This window comes from Lemur catta, chromosome 8 (assembly GCF_020740605.2).
Source record: "Lemur catta isolate mLemCat1 chromosome 8, mLemCat1.pri, whole genome shotgun sequence".
In the NCBI taxonomy this organism is placed as follows: domain Eukaryota; kingdom Metazoa; phylum Chordata; class Mammalia; order Primates; family Lemuridae; genus Lemur; species Lemur catta.
This window is the reverse complement of record NC_059135.1, coordinates 8,417,993-8,435,297: the sequence shown is the minus strand read 5'-3', so window position 1 is coordinate 8,435,297 and position 17,305 is coordinate 8,417,993. Positions and strand designations below refer to the sequence as shown.

Sequence of the window (17,305 nt, the reverse complement as noted above, 5' to 3'; positions counted from 1 at the left end):
AAAATTATTTAATTTCTCTGTGTGTCGGTTTCCTCATCTATAAATGTATAGATATAATAATAAGGTTATTGAGGGAATTAAATCATGTATGTGAAGCACTTATAAAAATTTGTGGCACAAAGTAACTAAACTAGCATCTGCTTACTATTATTATAACGTATATCTGACTCCAACAACTAGGCATTTAAGCCAGGCTCTAAATTCTGAGATTTTTCACCTCAGACACCCACTGAGGAGAAAATTATTTCCCAGAATAGAGGAGCAGTGACAGAAACAACCTTCAAGCCCAAGAAAGGTTCTCCATCCTTAAACTGATGGTCTACAATAAATTTATTTAATTATTAAATGTTGATTTTCCTTGGAAATGACCATGGTAAGAAAAACCCCAAGAATATAAACAGCCTTATGAAATATCATTAATACTGTGATTTCATTTGGATTTATACGTAGGCTACTACATATTTTTAAAATGTATTAATACATTTATATAAAAATTGGATCTATTTTAACAATATTCTTTTGAATAAAGGCAAGTCATTAAAAGTATAAAATGTACATTGATAGTACAAAGTCTATCAAAATATATTAGAGACTCGTCTACTACTGAGGGTGGTGGGACTGAGAATAGGGTGGATGGAAGGATTCATGATAGTTATTAGTAAAGAGCAAAAGAGGTTGGTCGTGAGGGGAAGGGGAAAGAAAGTCTTTAAGATTTCTAATGCGATCTAGGGATAACCCTGACAGGAGCTGGACTCCCAGAGCATCTCAGTGACGGGGAGCAGATGGACACAAGGGAAGAAGATTCAACTCATGACTCAGATGATGAATTAAGGACTCAAGAAACCACAAATGAATGTGACCGGGAATCTGAACAAGAAGGTGAGGCCGACTGACTGTCCGGTGTTTGCCCCCATGCCTGACCGTGAGTGGCTGCAGCTCACCCAGGGAGGGGGTAAGGACTGTGCCTTGTGCTCGTATTCAGAAAGAAGGTCCCCGGGAGCCAGGAATGAGGGCAGAGGACTAGACCAGTGCCTGAGGCAAGGAGACATTTTATTTACCAAGAAAGGCTGTCTAATTTCTGTGGCAAAGGGGAGAGAGAGAAAAAGAATATTAAGAAAGAAGGTAGGACACTGAAATAACATAGGTATAGAGAGAGCCAGAAGGGGAAACTATAGAGACAAAGAGGAAGGAGCTGCAAGAGCTCACTGGGGAAGAGAGACAGAAGCTCAGGTGACAGGAGTGGCCATGAGAGAGAAGCACTCAGAGTCAAGGATGCACAAATACCTGCCCAGCACTGGGAACCGGATTGTGAGTAGAAATGGGAGAAATGGGCAGAAGCAGAATGAATTATAAAAAGACTGAAAAAGAGGCAGAGCAAACATGGAAAAAATAAACCTCCACTCCTGCTGCACACCATCCATAAAACCAATCTCAAAGTTAAGGCTAAAACTATAAGGCTTCTAGAAGAAAACAGGAGAATGTCTTTGCAAATGTAGGTTAGGCAATAATTTGTTACATAGGACACAAAAGTATGGACATAAAAGAAAAACTTGGCAAGTTAGACTTCACCAAATTGAATACTTTTTCCTATGCAAAGACACTATTAAGAAAAGGAAAAGACAAGCCATAGCCTAGGAGAAAATATTTGCAATACGCATATCTAATGATGGATTGTATCTACAATGTATGAAGAACTCCTACAAAAGAATGATGAAAAAGACACACCTAATTAAAAAATGGACAAAAGACTTAAACAGACACTTCAGGACAAAAGATATAAAATGGTCCATAAGAACACAAAGTGTACAACATCATTAATCATCAGGGAAATGAAAATTAAACCACAATGAAATCCTATTCATCCACTAAAATGGCTAAAATTAAAAAGACTGACAACATCAAACATCGATGAGGATATGAAGTAATTGGAACCCTCATCCCTTGCTGATAGGAATGTAGAATGATAAAGACCACTTGGAAAACAACCTCACCTATGACTCAGCAGTTTCGCTCCTAGGTATTTACTTGAGAGGAAGGAAAGCATGTGTTCACACAGAGATTTGTACAAGAACGTTTGATAGCAGCTTTATTCATAATAGCTAAATTCTGGAACTAACCCAAATGCCCATCGACAGGATAGTACATAAACAAACTATGACATATTTTTAGAGTGTAATACTATTCAGCAAGAAAAAGGAATGAACTGTTGGTATATGTAAGAACATGGATAAATCTCAAAAACATGTTGAGCAAAAGAAGCCTGTTGCAAGAGTACATGTTGCATGATCCTATTTATATCAGTACAGACAAGTACAGTCCCAGAAAGGAAGGACCTATCGATGGTGACAGAAATCAAAATAGTGGTGGCTGAAGCACAGGGAATTTTCTGGGATGGTGGAAATGTTCCAAATCTTGACTGGGATGTTGGTTTCACATTGATTTATACTTAAGATATGTGCATCTCAATGAAAAAGAGGGCAGCAAGGCTCTGCTGGACCTCAGATGGGGTCCTTGGAGCTTGAACATCGGAGCTCAGGTTGAGCACACTGAGGTCCCTCCTCTGGCCACTGTCTGAGTTCAGTCATTCTCGTGTTGTTCTCCTACTTAGCCCTCTATTACTTCTCAGTCCTTCTGCCTTCACGCAGCCATGTACCTGCCCTTACCTGCCAACAGGTGAGAGAGAAAACATGAGAAAGAATATCTGAGCTCCTGAATAGATGGAGTCTCCATTGGTGGAGAACATAAAAAAAGAAATTGGAAAAGATAGTCAGGAGGTAATACATGACAGATTACATGAATACATTCAGTTTTCTAAAGGAACATAATATCCTACCCTCCCAGGTTGGGATGGGGGGTTTATTTTCAATTAGTTTCACAGAACCATTAAGAGAAACTCAGAAATAACATGCCATGCCAGGTTTACATGGGAGATCTTCATTACAAAGTTGGCCAGTAGGGAGGCCCTGGTGCTGTGGTGGGGGTGCAAGAGGAACGTTTCAGAGGAGGGGAGAGAGGTGAACCTGCAAGATGAAATTGCACAGAGAGACAAAAATTAAAATAGTATTGGCAGACAGAAGGTCAAGGTGAGGTGGGACAAATGGAGATAGAATGGGAGGAAGTATAAGACACAGCAGAGAAGAGATTAACTGAAAAGGCTACCAAGGATCAGAGGTCAAAATGGAGAGAGTATGTGGGGAAAGAAAGATGAGAGGAAAATAAATAGCAAGAAACGGGGAAAGTCAGGGAGAGGTGCAGAGACACCTATGAAGGGAAAGGCTTAAACAAGAAAGGTATAAAACTAGCTGTGAGTGAAAACAGTATAAAAGTAGAGAGAAACAGACTGGGGCATTGTAGGTTTGACGTAAGAGCGCTGGATATCAGCAAGTTTGGGCACACATGTTGTTGGCTCTATCAGCTGTGAATTTTCAGATTAAATCAATTATCAAAGTGGCACTTGCAAAAGGTCTCTCTCTGAGTAGTCCAATGGTTCCCAAACACAAGTGTCCCTTCTAACTTAACTTCAGAGCACATTTATCCATGGACCTGGAGACCATTACCCAGGGGTCTGGTAGAGACCTACACTTGAATTTTTCAAGAACCTTACACCTGGCACTTCCAGAACTGAAAGCAACATCTTCATTGCTCAAGCTAGATCCAACTCTGCCTCAGTGTTCTTTCTGTCAGTGACAGATCGCTATGGTCCCATGGTTTTCCAAGTTGGAAACCTAACAGTCAACAATGACTCCTCCCTTGCCCTCAAGCGTATTAATACGCCCATTGCGTACCCAACATAGTCATTTCTTCTCCAGATTACCTCCCCTCTGTCCATCTGTTGCACCCAAGGCTGGGTGTCTGGTTCAGATCTCTGTCACTGTCATGGTTCTTAAGACAACATCTTCGGCCAGGTCTGTTGGCTCATGCCTATAATCCTAGCATTTGGGGAGGCTGAGGTGGGTGGATGGTTTGAGCTCAGGAGTTCGAGACCAGCCTGAGCAAGAGCAAGACCCTGTCTCTACTAAGAAAAAAATAGAAATTAGCTGGACAACTAAAAATATATATACAAAAAATTAGCCGGGCATGGTGGCGCATGCCTGTAGTCCCAGCTACCTGGGAAGCTGAGGCAGTAGGATCGCTGAGCCCAGGAGTTTGAGGTTGCTGTGAGCTAGGCTGATGCCACGGCATTCTAGCCTTGGGCAACGGAGTGAGAGTCTGTCTCAAAAAAAAAAAAAAAGAAAAGAAAACAACAACAACAAAACAAACCAACATCTTCTGCTCATCTCCTTCCTCTAATCTAGCTCCCATCAAATGCATTATTTGTACTTCAATAAAAATGATTTAGATTGTATCAATTTCCTGCTTAACTTCTCAGTACATTAAGGATTAAATGAGTTTTTTTGTGGTGTTCAAGGTTATCCACAATGAGCCACCTGCCTTTTTCGTCAGCCTCATCACCTGCCCCCTAAAATATTACTTGAAAGTAGAATAAAATTCCCCCAATGATTTCAGTTGTTAAATCCCATTTTCAAACTGAGCCTTTTCATATGTCTTTGCCTTCTTTAGAACTGGTTTCATGCCCCACTACCTTCCCTTTACTCTTCTCCAATTTGGTTAAATCTTATTTAAAATACGCTGTCTAACAGAGTCTTTGCTTTAGAGAAAGCTACAAAGGAACAATTAAGAGACAAAGAATGGGAGAGAAGAGCAATATCCGAGAAAGCAAAAGGAAAAGCTGCAGGAGCAGGGAAGAGAGAAACACACCTGGAGAAAGAGAGGCTCCAAGAGAAAGAGAGGCTCCAAGAGACACCCGCAGGAACAAACAGGCAGAGATTAAGAAAGTGGAAAGAAATGAATGAGAAAATGGGAAAGCGAAGGAGGTGTACAAAGAGGAAGATTCTCCCATTGTCTGGTGAGTGGGGACACTCCAGTTTCTCAGGTTTTCTTGGTTTTCTCATTATTTATTTTCTCGTTGTGATACTTTTCCGCTCACAAATCAAGACACCTGAGGTATTTCATGCCTTTCTGCAGAGGGCATTAACACCTGTCCTGAAACACGTGATGTGGAAGAGCCTCAGGAAGCCTTGAGGTCCCCGCCAAGTTGTGGGCCAGGTAAGCAGGGGAAGATTGCTCTGCCTGACCTGCAGGGTGTCAGGAGGTGGAATTCAAAACTGGTATTTCCTGATGCATTTGACTGTGAGCACACTCCACAGTCAAAGATCCAGTTTGTCCTGGAATTCCATAATTCACATAAATGTTCCTAGGTGCATGTTATAGTAGAAATATGCTAGAGTAAGATGGTATCTTTCATGCCTATAGTAAAAACTTGAATTTATACCTACCCACCCTTTATCTAGAGAATGAAAATGAAATATTATTCTGTTTATTATTATTATTTTGTCCCTAATGGTAGCAAGCCTTCAAAAGAAACATGTTCCTTCAGATTAGCTACCCACAAATCTAAATTTTAATTTTTGTCATATATTTTCCATTATGTTCCTGTCTCACCTAGTGACTTTTCAAAGAATTTTGGCAAACGAGATGGATGTCATTTTATCTCTATAACTTAAGAATTTAGGTGGGCAAACTGTGGGTTATTCCAATTTTATAGATGAGGAAGTAGAAGCACAGACATGTGTAGGACCTTTCACAGGTCAAAGGAGTGAAGCAAAAGCTGGGACCAGCATCCCCGACGACTCACTGCAGCGACGGTTGTGTGAGGCTGGCAGAGGGTCAGGGTGGCCGGGCTCACCGAGCAGAATTCACACGGGAGACCCCAGGAGTCCTGCAGGCTCCCAGGGAGTGGGACAGGGCCCAGCACAAAGGGACTGTTATTCAACAAAAGTATTTCAGGGGCGAGAGCAGGGGAAAGCAGAGAGAGACAGTAGGACTGGAGACTGCCAAGTGGGATGCAAGAGATCTAGAAGAAGGGAACCAGAGGAAAAACAGCGACACAAGTAGGGAAAGTGATGAAGAGCATTGAAGAGAAATGGAGAAGAAAAAGAGAAGGAATCCTAGAGCATTGATGAGATGTACAGTGGTTCATGGTGTAGAAGCAGCAGCATGTGGTGACTGAAATATGAGGAGAAAAAAGGTTGTGGAGGGATGAAAAGAAGGAAAACAGGCAGAGCAGGGCTCTAGTGGGCCTCAGGAGAGGTCCTTGGAGCAACCATAGTTTTCTTCCAAGGAGAAGCTCACCTGAGCACTGAATACTAGAATTGAGCAGGGATGTCCTGAGTTCTGTTCTCTTGTCACTGTGTCTGACTGTTCATTTCCATGTTTCTCTTCAGTTTCCTGTGAGCAGGTAGCTCTCCAAAAGACTAATGGAGAAGGTGCCGAAGAAATACCTAAATTGCTGCCAGTTGGTGGGAGAGGTAATTATGATTTAAATGACCAGTTACTTCATTAGGTTTGTTTGCCTGTCTGTATGCAAGGGACACTACACTCCCTTCCTTCCCTCCCACCCGTACAACACAGACACATTGTTCGGCGTATGGGTTGTTTTCCCCCAGGTGTATGGGAGGCGATGGGGAAAGGGGGGCTAAGTCCTTTAATGGAGGGGCTCCTGGGTGGAGAACTTAAGGGTAGGGAGTAATAAAAATGTAGATTGGAGACACCAACTGGAGTTGCCTAAGCAGGCCCAATTTTATATAAATGAAGATGGAATCTAAATCCTACCAGGATAGGGCTTGAGAAGATGGAGATAATTTTAAACTTACTTGCCAGGGATTTTATAGGAATAATGAAATACTGTGTATAGGAGAGATGTAGTGGAAGTGAGTTAAAAGAATAAACAGGGAGATAATGGGGCAAAGAGGTAAAGAACATCATGGAGGAAGAAGACAGAAATGCAAAGAGATGGCAGAAGTCAAGGAGAGGAAGCCAAGTCGAAGAGATCCAGGAATAGCTTCATGGTGAAGGTGCAGCAGTATGTGAAGACAGGGTTAGAGGGAGAAAAAAGAGAAGCGGAGAAAGGAAAGGGGCCTAACAATGTGCTAAAAGAAGTGGAGAAAACTCGGTTGGTGCAAACACACCTTTATTCCCAGGGAGCAATTCTGCTCTGAACATCGGAGCTCAGCATGCCACATCCAGGTATGTGTCCAGGTCACTGCCAATTGTCTGTCATGTTCCTATTTCTCTCTTCAGAGTCTTGGAATCTTACTCTACAAATGGATGAAGAAGAATCAGAAGAAGTGCCCAGGTTACTACCTTATGATAGAGAAGGTAATTAGGATTTAAATTACCTGTTGTCTAATTAAAGCTTTATTTTCCCATCAACATAAAGAAACACCTGTTCTTTCATCTCCTCCTTTCCTGTCCATCCATCCATCCATCCATCCATTCACCCATCCATCCATCCATCCATCCATCCTTCTGATTAAGACTTTAAGGGAAAATATAATGCTGGTGGGAGGGAAGAAAAGTCATGGAGAGACAGAAAGCATGGGAATGGAGCCTGCCCTTTGGGAGAGGAGAGATCAAGAAGAGAGCTAAACAGATACTATTATAGAAAGGGGATACAGTATCACTGATAAAGAAAAAGACATAGAAACAAGAGGCAGGAAAAGCCAGTGGGAAAGAAGCCCAGACAATGGAAAAGCTGCGCAGCTAGGAAGCAGAAGTGTGTGGAGGCAGAGCTGTAGTTAGGACACCGAGAAGTAGAAGGAGACACAGCAAGATGGAAACAGGGTGGAACAAGACTGTGTGGCTCTCAGTGTTTGGAACAGACACATTGTCCTCCCATCTTGGATGGCGCGAGCACACTGAGGTCGGTTTCCAGGTCAGCCTCTATGGTTCACCATTTCCTTGTTTCTCTGCAGAGACCTGTGATCCCCAAACTCTGCAAAACACTAAGGAAGAAGAACCAGAGAAGGAGCTCAGTCCAGTGGCAGATGAAGGAGAAGGTAATTATGATTTAAATTCTGAGCCACTTCAGTAAATCTTTGTTCTCTAGTTGGCACAGAAAGATCTCCCCTTTCTCCCGTCCTCCACTTTCTCTCATCCTCCCTTTGGCTTCTTCACATTCACATGCATAGAGATGGAATTTTGTCCACTTTCTGTTTTGTTTTTTCCAAAACTGTGAGAGAGACAAAGGGTGAAGGTGAGCTGACCCTGTGTGGAGAAGGTAGGGAGACAAAGTACGCCAAAGGCAGGCCAGGGGCAACAAGGAAGTGCCTGTGTGGTGTTATTCACTCGCATCAAACTCAAATATCAGCAGGTTATGGCAGTTGAGACTGGGGAGATTATTTTCAGCCTACTTCTGGAAGTACCGGGAACATGGACCTAAGGTTTGTGAATGATTGAAGGCTTGCAATTGAGAAAAGTCACGCGGGAGGCCCTGGAGATGGAGCTGACAAGGGAAAGGGCTGTGGTGCTGTGGTCCATGTGAAAATGGAAAAGCTTTTGTCAACCTGGGAGGAGAGATCTTTAAGAATGAAGAAAATATATAAAATAATGAAAATTTTATAGGCATCCAGGAGGGTAAGGTAAAACCCAGAAAAACAGAGTGAGTCTCCCTGCCCAGCATGCTGACAAGAGACTACACCCCCACAGACCCACATGCCCTGCAGTGTGCCATGTCCTCCTTGGCTTTGTGCACCAGCTGGCAGGCCGTGTCCCCTGTCCTGAAGACCCATAGGCCATGCAGCAGGATGTGGCCCTTGGTTTTATGCACCAGCTGGCAAACCATACTCCTGCAGTCCCAAGGGCTGACCTGAAGAACAAGCCCCCTGACCCTGCATGTGACAGTTGGCACCCATGCCCCCATAGCACCACACAGCACCACACTTGTGGTCCAGCTCTCCACCACAGACCCACTAGCCATAAGCCACTCCCCGCTGCATACCGCCATTACACCTAGATCTAGATGTAGTGAATGTCCACAGCCCTGACCCCAGTGGCCACTGCCTCGATAGCCTTGCCAAACAGCCATTGTCACCACTGCGGAGAGACCCGGGCAGAGCAATCTCCTACAATGCCCATCTCAGTGGAAGGGACCCAATCCCTTGCCTAAGCTTCTAACAGCAGCCTAGGGACCAACCCATCACTCCACGTGAAGATCCCCCAGCACTGACCCAGGTCCCGCAGACAACCCAGGCATCCACCAAGGTCCTGTGACCTGCCCCACCACTGACTGCAGTCCCCTGATGCACCCAGGTTCCCAGGAAGATCCCATGACCTGCTCCACTGCTGGCTACAGTACTGTGATATGTCTGGGCATCTGCCAAGGTCTCACGACCCACCCAAGCACTGGCCAAGGTCATGCCAACCACCTCTGAAGAGGGAAAGGTGGTAAAGAGCAGAGTCGGGGGAGCAAGAGAAAAAGACAGGAGTGGAGAAGGAGACAGAAACACATTGAAACAAGGAGAAGCGTCTGGAGACACTGACAGCAGGAAGCAAGTGCAGAGACAGAGAAAGTGGGCGGAGGAATGGGGCAGGGGAGAAGGAGAGAGAATTAGGTATACAGGGAGGAAGTGAGCTGCTGGATGGTTCTCAGCCTTGGTGATAGTGACTGGAGTGTGTCCACCTACAGGCCAGGTGAATCCAAAGGGCAGACCAGGAGGGTCTGAGACAGGGGCAACCCCACCCAGGAGATGCTTGAGCTTCCCACATCTTCACCAAGGTTTCCCCTTGGTTGTATGCTGAGACCTCTGAGGGATTTCATTTCTTTCTTCAGAGGGCAGCAATGCCTGTTTGGAAATGTGTGATGGAAAAGAGGCCCAGGAAGCCTCGAGCCTCCCGCCAACATGTGGGCCAGGTAAGAAAGGGTAGGACTTCTAGCAAGGTGCCAGAGTTAGAATTCTGAGCCAGTATTTCCCGATTGATTTTTCTCTGAGCATACTTCACAGTGAAAGAATCCAATTAATCATGAGATTTTTCACATTTTCTACACATGGACCTTTTGGGAAATGCAGGGAAGAATCTTTATTAAAGTCCATGTTTCACAGAATGGGTTTTATTGTTTGAACATACGTGTTCAGATATTCATGTGGTAGTTGAAATAGTCCAAGGCAAGACAATATCTTCTCACCTTCATATTTTTCATGCCTAAAGTATTAAATTTAATACTGAAGTATTAACGTATTTTAACAAATAAGATCTGATACCCTCATAAAACTTTAAGATGAGGGCAGGACAAGTGGGTAATCCTATGTTATTCAAGAGGAAATAAAGGTCAGAAACATGTGCAGGCCTTTTACAAAGTCAAATTGTAAAGGAAGAGCAGGAAGAATAGGTGTCTCACTGCAGAAGATGATTTTGCAACACAAGCAACGTGGTCATGGCAGGTCACATGGTCCCTCAGGTATGTGGATAAGAGCCGGAGCAAAGAGAGTTACTGGGGAAAAAAACATCAGGATTATCACTGGGGAAACAAAAGGTCAACAAACCAAAGAGCAAAGATGTAAGAGAAGCCAGGGAGAGAGCAGGCTTGATACTCAAAGAGATATACAAAAAACTTTACACCATAAAAGCAGAAATATGTGGAGAAAGCCTTTAGAAAGTAGAAGTGACAAAAGCAACGTCTGGCACGTGGAGCAACTTTCTGTAGACAATTTTCTGACTAAGATGTCCCCAGGTGATAGATTAGTCCTTGTAACACAGTCAGTAACACCTTTCCCTAGGCAATCTTGCTTGCTCTCCTATATCCTAATGATGCTCAAATATATGTCTGTGACCAAACCAGTCTTCTTAGGTCATTTACCCAAGTGCCTGAAGGCATTTATCCAAGGACCATGGCAAGAGGGTCAAACTGAAAACTTCCAGAATTGAAGCCAACAGCTTCTTCCCTGAAATGAGAACCTCTGCCTTCTCCATTGCTCACTGTCTTGGGAGTGGACCACTTTTATCCCATTTTCTGGAGTCAGAAACTTAGGATTCATCCATGACTCCTTCGTCCCTTTTAACCTTATACTCCATCCATCACAAGTTCTGTTGATTCTACCTTCAAAATGCCTCCCACCTGTCCTTTTCTCTCCATGGCCAAGTAAACCAGATCTCTTTTACCTTTTACCTGGACAAGAATGACAGGCTTTATCTTCTTTTCTTCCTCTTTTCTGGCTGATTCTCTTTGAAGAAATGCAAATCAGATCATATTCTCTTCCCACTGAAACCCAATGATTTTGTTACTTTAATGACTAAACCACATTTCCTTCCTGTGGATTGCCAAGGGCCCCCACCACGGGGCACGTGTCTATCTGTCCAGCTCATCATTTCCTCTCCTGCTATGACTCTCAACTTAGTATAAACCTTTTCAATAAGTTTAATTGTCAGATCTCTCACATCTGTCCTTTGTACTGTCAAGATTGTCACAAGTTTGAACACAAATTCAGAATTGTCATCTTGACCCACTTACCTCCCTGTCTCATGCTCTGATGTGGCTATGCTCTGTGTAAATTATACTACCTCTGGGATGGATTTCCTGATCCCTGGTCTAGAAAGATATCCAGAAACAAAGACATATGGAAAGGCAGAGTTATAAGAAAAGAAGAAAGTCATAGGAGCAGAGAAGACAGAAAGACAAGTCACAGAGAAGCACCAGGAAACACCAGAAATAAGAAACAGGAATGATGGAAGGAGGAAACGTTCAGAAGCAGGTAGAAAGAAGAACAAGTATTTAATAGCAACTTAGGAGCACAGAAAGGGAGCAGGAGACAAGAAAATGTCCTATGATGGTTGAATTGCTCTCAGCCTCTATTAACAGTGGCAGAAGTCATGTGAACCTCTGGGTCAGGTACCCTGTGGGTGGGGAGATTCCCACTGAGGATATACTCGAGTGTTCCAGATCCTCCTGATTTTCTCGTTATTTGTTTTTTTCTGCCACATTTGCTCCCTGGCTTATATACTGAGACTTCTGAGGAATTGCATTTTTTTTCTGCAGAGAGCAGTGCCTGTTTGGAAGCCTGTGCTGGAGAAGAGCCCCAGGAAGCTTTGAGCCCCCTGCCAAGACTTGGGCCAGGTAAGGAAGGGGAGAGTTTCCGGCCCTGGGCTGCAGGGTGTCAAGTGGTGGGCACAGAGGTGCTTCCTGCTGGATTCTACCCTGAGCACACTCCAGCCAATCCTTAAATACAATTCTTTGCATTTACATTGGCCTTTTGAGGGAAACACAAGGAGAAATTCTTGTAAATTACATTTTGAACATCATGACCCTTACTGTTAGAATATATGAGTTTCCTATTCATGTTATAATAGATACATACCAAGGAAAGACAGCATCTTTTTACTTTTCACTCTTTCTGCATATTTATATTAAAGACTCAGTATTGTGATTTTAACCCTGTCTACCCTTTATTTTCTATAAAGTCCAAAAGCCAAGTATCTATCTAGTTCTTAGTAATGATATTATTATATAGTCATAACCTTGGGAAGGCCTTAAAAGAAACATAGTTCTGAGATCTAGCTACTTGTCAGAAAGAAAGAACTTTCTGCAAACTCAAGTTACCATGGTTATCCAATATTCTTCATCAGATTATTGAATTATATAGCACTTTCTTCTTTTCAAAGTACTTTGGCGAGAGATATTTTCTTTTACTCTCACAAAACGTTAGGAGGTAGCTAGGCAAACTGCTGTTATCTCTTCATATAGATAAGGAAATGGAATCACAGAAAAAGCACAGTTGTCTTTCCCTAAAATCAAAGTAGGAAGAAAGAGCAAAGACCCGTGTCCTGGGTATCTCATTCCAAGTGATGGCTGTGTGGGCTAGGAGAAGGGTCACCATATGGTCACACAGTCAGCGTCCACAGGGGGACCTGCACACTCTCAGGGGAATAGGACAGGGCCTGATGCAAAGAGACTTCTATTTCACAAACAAAGAATGTTGGCAGGGTGGGGAAGAAATCAAGAGAAACAGCGAGAGGAGGAATGGATCATTCTATATAAATTGGGGAGAATTAGAAGAACAGAGTTAGAATAAGCAGAAAAAAAGAGATCAAGATCACCACTGAGGAAAAAAATATGTAGAAAAGCAAAGGGATAGGAGAAGTCAGGGAGAGTGGAACTCACAAAATCAAAGATGCTCAAATATTCTCCTAGTGCAGAAGCATAAGTATTTGGAGGTGGGACGATAGGTAGGCAACAGAAGCAGAGCAAAGGTGGATAAGATGGAAAGAGGCAGAATAGGGCTCACTTGGATTTCAGATGTGGTCCTTGGAGCAGACATTTTCCCAAAGGGTAGCTTACCTGTGTTCTGAATTTCCTGGATCTGCCTGAGCACACTGAGGTTTGTCCCTGATCCCCTCTGCATGGTCTGTCATTTCCTTGTTTCTCTTCAGTGTCCCATGGTCCTGAAGCTCCCCAGGTGACTAATGAAGAAGAACCAGAGGAGGTGCTCAGCCAGCTACTATGTGATGGAGAAAGTAATTGAACTTTAGTTTTCCCATCAACTAAGTGAATCTTTGTTTTTCTGGCTACAAGGAGGAAAATCTCCCCCTCTTCAACTCTAACCTGCTCCCTTTCACATACCCATACAGAAGAAATGTGTAGAGCCAGTGGAAAGGGTCAAAAATAAGAGAAAATGATATGTTCAGCAAGGGAGTGAGGTGGTGGTCTGTGCTTAGCCTCTGGTAACAGTGACAGGAGCCATGTTAACCTCCATGTCAGGTGGAGGCAAAGGCAGGAGGATCTGAGGGCAGGAACATGTCCACCTAGGAGATACTTGAGCCACCTTGGTCTTCCCGGTTCTCTAAGAGTGGGTTTTCTTGCTATCCCTTGGAATAGGGATAGGCATCTTCTAAGGGATTTCATTCTATTCTGCAGAAGGCAACAGTACCCCTTTAGAAATGTGTGATGGAGAAGAGCCCCAGGAAACCTTGAGCTCACCAGCAGAAAGTGGGCCAGGGGAGGAAGGTAAGGATTGTCTGGGTTGCAGAGTGGCAGGGTGCTGCATTCTGAGCTGATGTTTCCTAGTGTATTTTACTCTGAACACACTCCGCAATGAAAGATCCAGTTAATCTTTGAATACCATTCTTCATATTTACACTAGTCTCTGGGGGAAATACAGGGAGATGAGAAACCTTCAGAAACTCCATGATTAAGGAGTTTTGTTGTTTGATGGTAGCTATTTATATATTCACTTATAGTAGTGTCTTAGCCTGTTTTCTGTTGCTATAACTAAATATACAGACTCAGTAATTTATAAAGAATAGAGGTTTATTTAGCTTACAGTTCTGGTGGCTGGAAAGTCCAAGAACATGGCATCAGCATCTGATGAGGGCCTTCTTGCTACATCATGATATGGTGGAAGGCATCACATGGTGAGACAGAGCAAGCATGCTAGCTCCAGTCTTTCTTCCTTTCCTTATAAAGCCACTAATCTCATCATGGAGGCCCCACCCTGATGACCTTATCTAATCCTAATTACCTCCCAAAGGCCCCACCTCTAATCAGCATATGAATTTGGGGATTAATTTTCCAACACATGAAATTTGAGGGATACATTCAAACAATAGCAAGTAAAAATATGCTAGGATGAGAGAGTGCCCTTTTGTCTTCATTTTTTCCACATATATTAATACTATTGTTTGGATTTATATAACAATTTCAATTCTAACTCCTTCTCTCTCATGGAAATCAAAAATCTTAGTATTCCTCTGCTGCTTGATAATTTTTATCATTTTGTCGCAAACTTGACAAAGCCTTCAAAGAAGTGGTATCCTACCATCTAATTGACAGAATTAAGATCAACTGTTTACAAAACCAATGCTATGTTTGGTCATTTCTCTTCATTATGTCACTGGATCATACAGAGTTTTTTTTTTTTTTCCAGAGTACCTTGATAAATATGTTATCCTATTACCCTCAAAAACCTTGAGGCTTAGGGAGGGAAATTGTTGTTATTATTGTTTTGAGGAGCCAGAAACACAGAAGTGTATATGATACAGGTGTTTTATAAAACCCAAGAGGAAAAGGAGAGCAGAGACCAGTGTCCTGGATGGCTAGTTGCAGACTCTCCATTTTGTGGGGCTGGCGTGGGTTGGGATTGGGTCCCATGGTCTGAGTCCAAAGTGGAGACCAAAGGTCCTTTCAGGACCCAGGGGAGTCTACTGGGGTTCAATGGAAAGAGACTTTATGTAATAATAAAGAATGCCTAGGTAGAGAAGAAGAAAAATCATCAAGAGTTAGAAAATACGTAAATGTAATCTGCTATATAAGATAGGAGATACCCACAAAAATACAGCTAAAGAGATAAACAGAGAGGCAATGTGAAAAATAGATACAGTGTATCACTCAGGCAGAAAAAGACAGATAATCAGGGAGACAGGAGATGTCAGGGAGTGAGAGTTAAAGGAAAGCACAGCTGCCTTCATAATATACAATGAAAACATATGCGCTATTAAAAGAAGAAGCTACCACATAAGAGCAAACAAAAGGCTGACTTCGTTGTTTCTTCAACTAAGGGACGTTTGTGCTTGTGGGTCACACATCTCTGAACACACACTCCTATTTTAGAGTGTTTGGGGAAGTGTGGAGTTCAGTGATTGGTGGACCTTCAGAAAGGGGATTGTTTAGGGGTGAGTTGACCTTTAGCAGTGAAAGCAGGGGGACTAGAGTGTGGCTGTTACTGGTTGGCTGACTTTCAGAAGTGTGGGGAAGTGAATGGCTGGCTGGCTTTCAGAGGCATGCATACTGGTCTGAGGCTATCATTGATTAACTGAGATAATTCTGGTTGTTATTTGTCCATCTGGTCACAGAACAATGAGTTTTCCTAGGAGTGTAGGAAACCTTTTCTTAAATATTTTTTTATTTCAGCATATTACCGGGGTATAAATGTTTAGGTTACATATATTGCCTTTGCCCCACCCCAATCAGAGCTTCAACTGTGTCCATCCCCCAGATGGTGGGCACCGTACCCATTAGGTGTGAATATACCCATCCCCTCCTCCTCTGCCACCTGCCCGACAACAGATGAATGTTACTACTATATGTGTACATAAGAGTTAATTGATTAATACCAATTGATGGTGAGTCCATGTGGTGCTTGTTTTTCCATTCTTGTGATACTTCACTTAGTACAATGGGCTCCAGCGCAATCCAGGATAATACTTGAAGTGCTAGATCACCATAGCTTTTTGTAGCTGAGTAGGGTTTTGTCAGGAGGAAACTGTGGCTTTGGCAAAGACGATCCCATGACAAACAGCAAAGAGGCCACTGCATTCGGGTGTAAATGTGAACAGTGTGTTGCACATAAGTGGAGTACAAAGTTCACCAACTAAGCAGAGACTAAAAAGGGGACACATGATCAATTACAGGATAGTAGCTGACTCCAGATTATGTACTAAACAAAATGATTTCCTCTCACAAATCAACAAGACACCAAGGGCCCTTGTGAAGGTTTTGGTGAGGGACCCAAGACCAAGTGTGACCAAACATCTTTGTGCAATTTGGCTACTGTCTCATGGACTCACATCCATTAGTTTTGGAGGCTGGCTTGGCTTGGAGACTTATCAGACCTTGGCCACCACCTATTTGCTTTGGATTGCTATTTTCTAACATTCAGAGAGCATAGGAAAATCAGGGACAAACACACATGAGACAAGACCTTTTAAAAACAGACAAAAGAAAAGTGAGAGTAAATGAAGTAGTAGAAGAATAAACACATTAATGGAGAGAATATATGCTAAATGCCGTACCTCCAAAGCACAATATCTAATTCTTTGCATCTGATTTGCATCCCCATCTTTAAATGATAAGATACATTCAGAAATAAGAGCTCAGTGAAACAAGTCAGAGCTGAAGTTGTTGTCGGGACAGATTCACTTGGCAGTGGATCAGGAAGACGATCCAAGTCGAGCTCAAGAGACCAGGATTCATGCCTGCTGGTCCAAGGGCCACACAGGACACTCCCGAGCAAGAGTTTTCAGGATGATCTTTGCAGGAACTCCAGTTTTTGAAGCGAGAGACTACCACTCCAAATCTGAAGCTAAAAGCTGACTTATTGCTTGCTAAGCAAGGCACTTGGTAGGAGGAGGCACTGTGCTTATAGGACACAATTTCTATGAAAAAGAAAACTGCTGATTTCAGATAGTTTGGGAAGCATGTAGTTCAGGGACTACAGACATTCAGAAGCAACAGTTTTTGTGAATAGGTTAATATTTAGCCACAACACAGGCTTTCTGGTGGGGGCCGTTGCCAATTGGCTGGCTTTCAGGTGTGTAGAGCTGCCATCGATGGGTTGGCTTTCAGAATTGTGGTTAGAGATGTAAGTAGTCATTGGTCAATTGGGACTAGTTTAAATAGGCACTTGTTACTATTTTCAAAGAGCAATTATTTTTTCCTGGAAAGAGAAGAACTTTTCTTTACTCTCAGGGCTATAAG

The 17,305-nt window shown here is 43.0% G+C and overlaps 1 protein-coding gene across 8 annotated transcripts in view; it reads left to right on the top strand.

Annotated features, from left to right (window-relative positions):
* LOC123643463 (nuclear body protein SP140-like) overlaps nt 1-17,305 on the top strand; it is a 57,383-nt gene that overhangs the window by 17,966 nt on the left and 22,112 nt on the right. For all 8 annotated transcript variants that reach the window (XM_045559013.1, XM_045559012.1, XM_045559011.1 and 5 more), the window contains exons 5-13: nt 730-879; nt 4,655-4,906; nt 5,026-5,106; nt 6,285-6,368; nt 7,141-7,218; nt 7,815-7,898; nt 9,671-9,751; nt 11,873-11,950; nt 13,748-13,837. In XM_045559013.1, the coding sequence (XP_045414969.1) occupies nt 730-879; nt 4,655-4,906; nt 5,026-5,106; nt 6,285-6,368; nt 7,141-7,218; nt 7,815-7,898; nt 9,671-9,751; nt 11,873-11,950; nt 13,748-13,837 (978 nt within the window). The remainder of the gene's footprint in view (nt 1-729; nt 880-4,654; nt 4,907-5,025; nt 5,107-6,284; nt 6,369-7,140; nt 7,219-7,814; nt 7,899-9,670; nt 9,752-11,872; nt 11,951-13,747; nt 13,838-17,305) is intronic.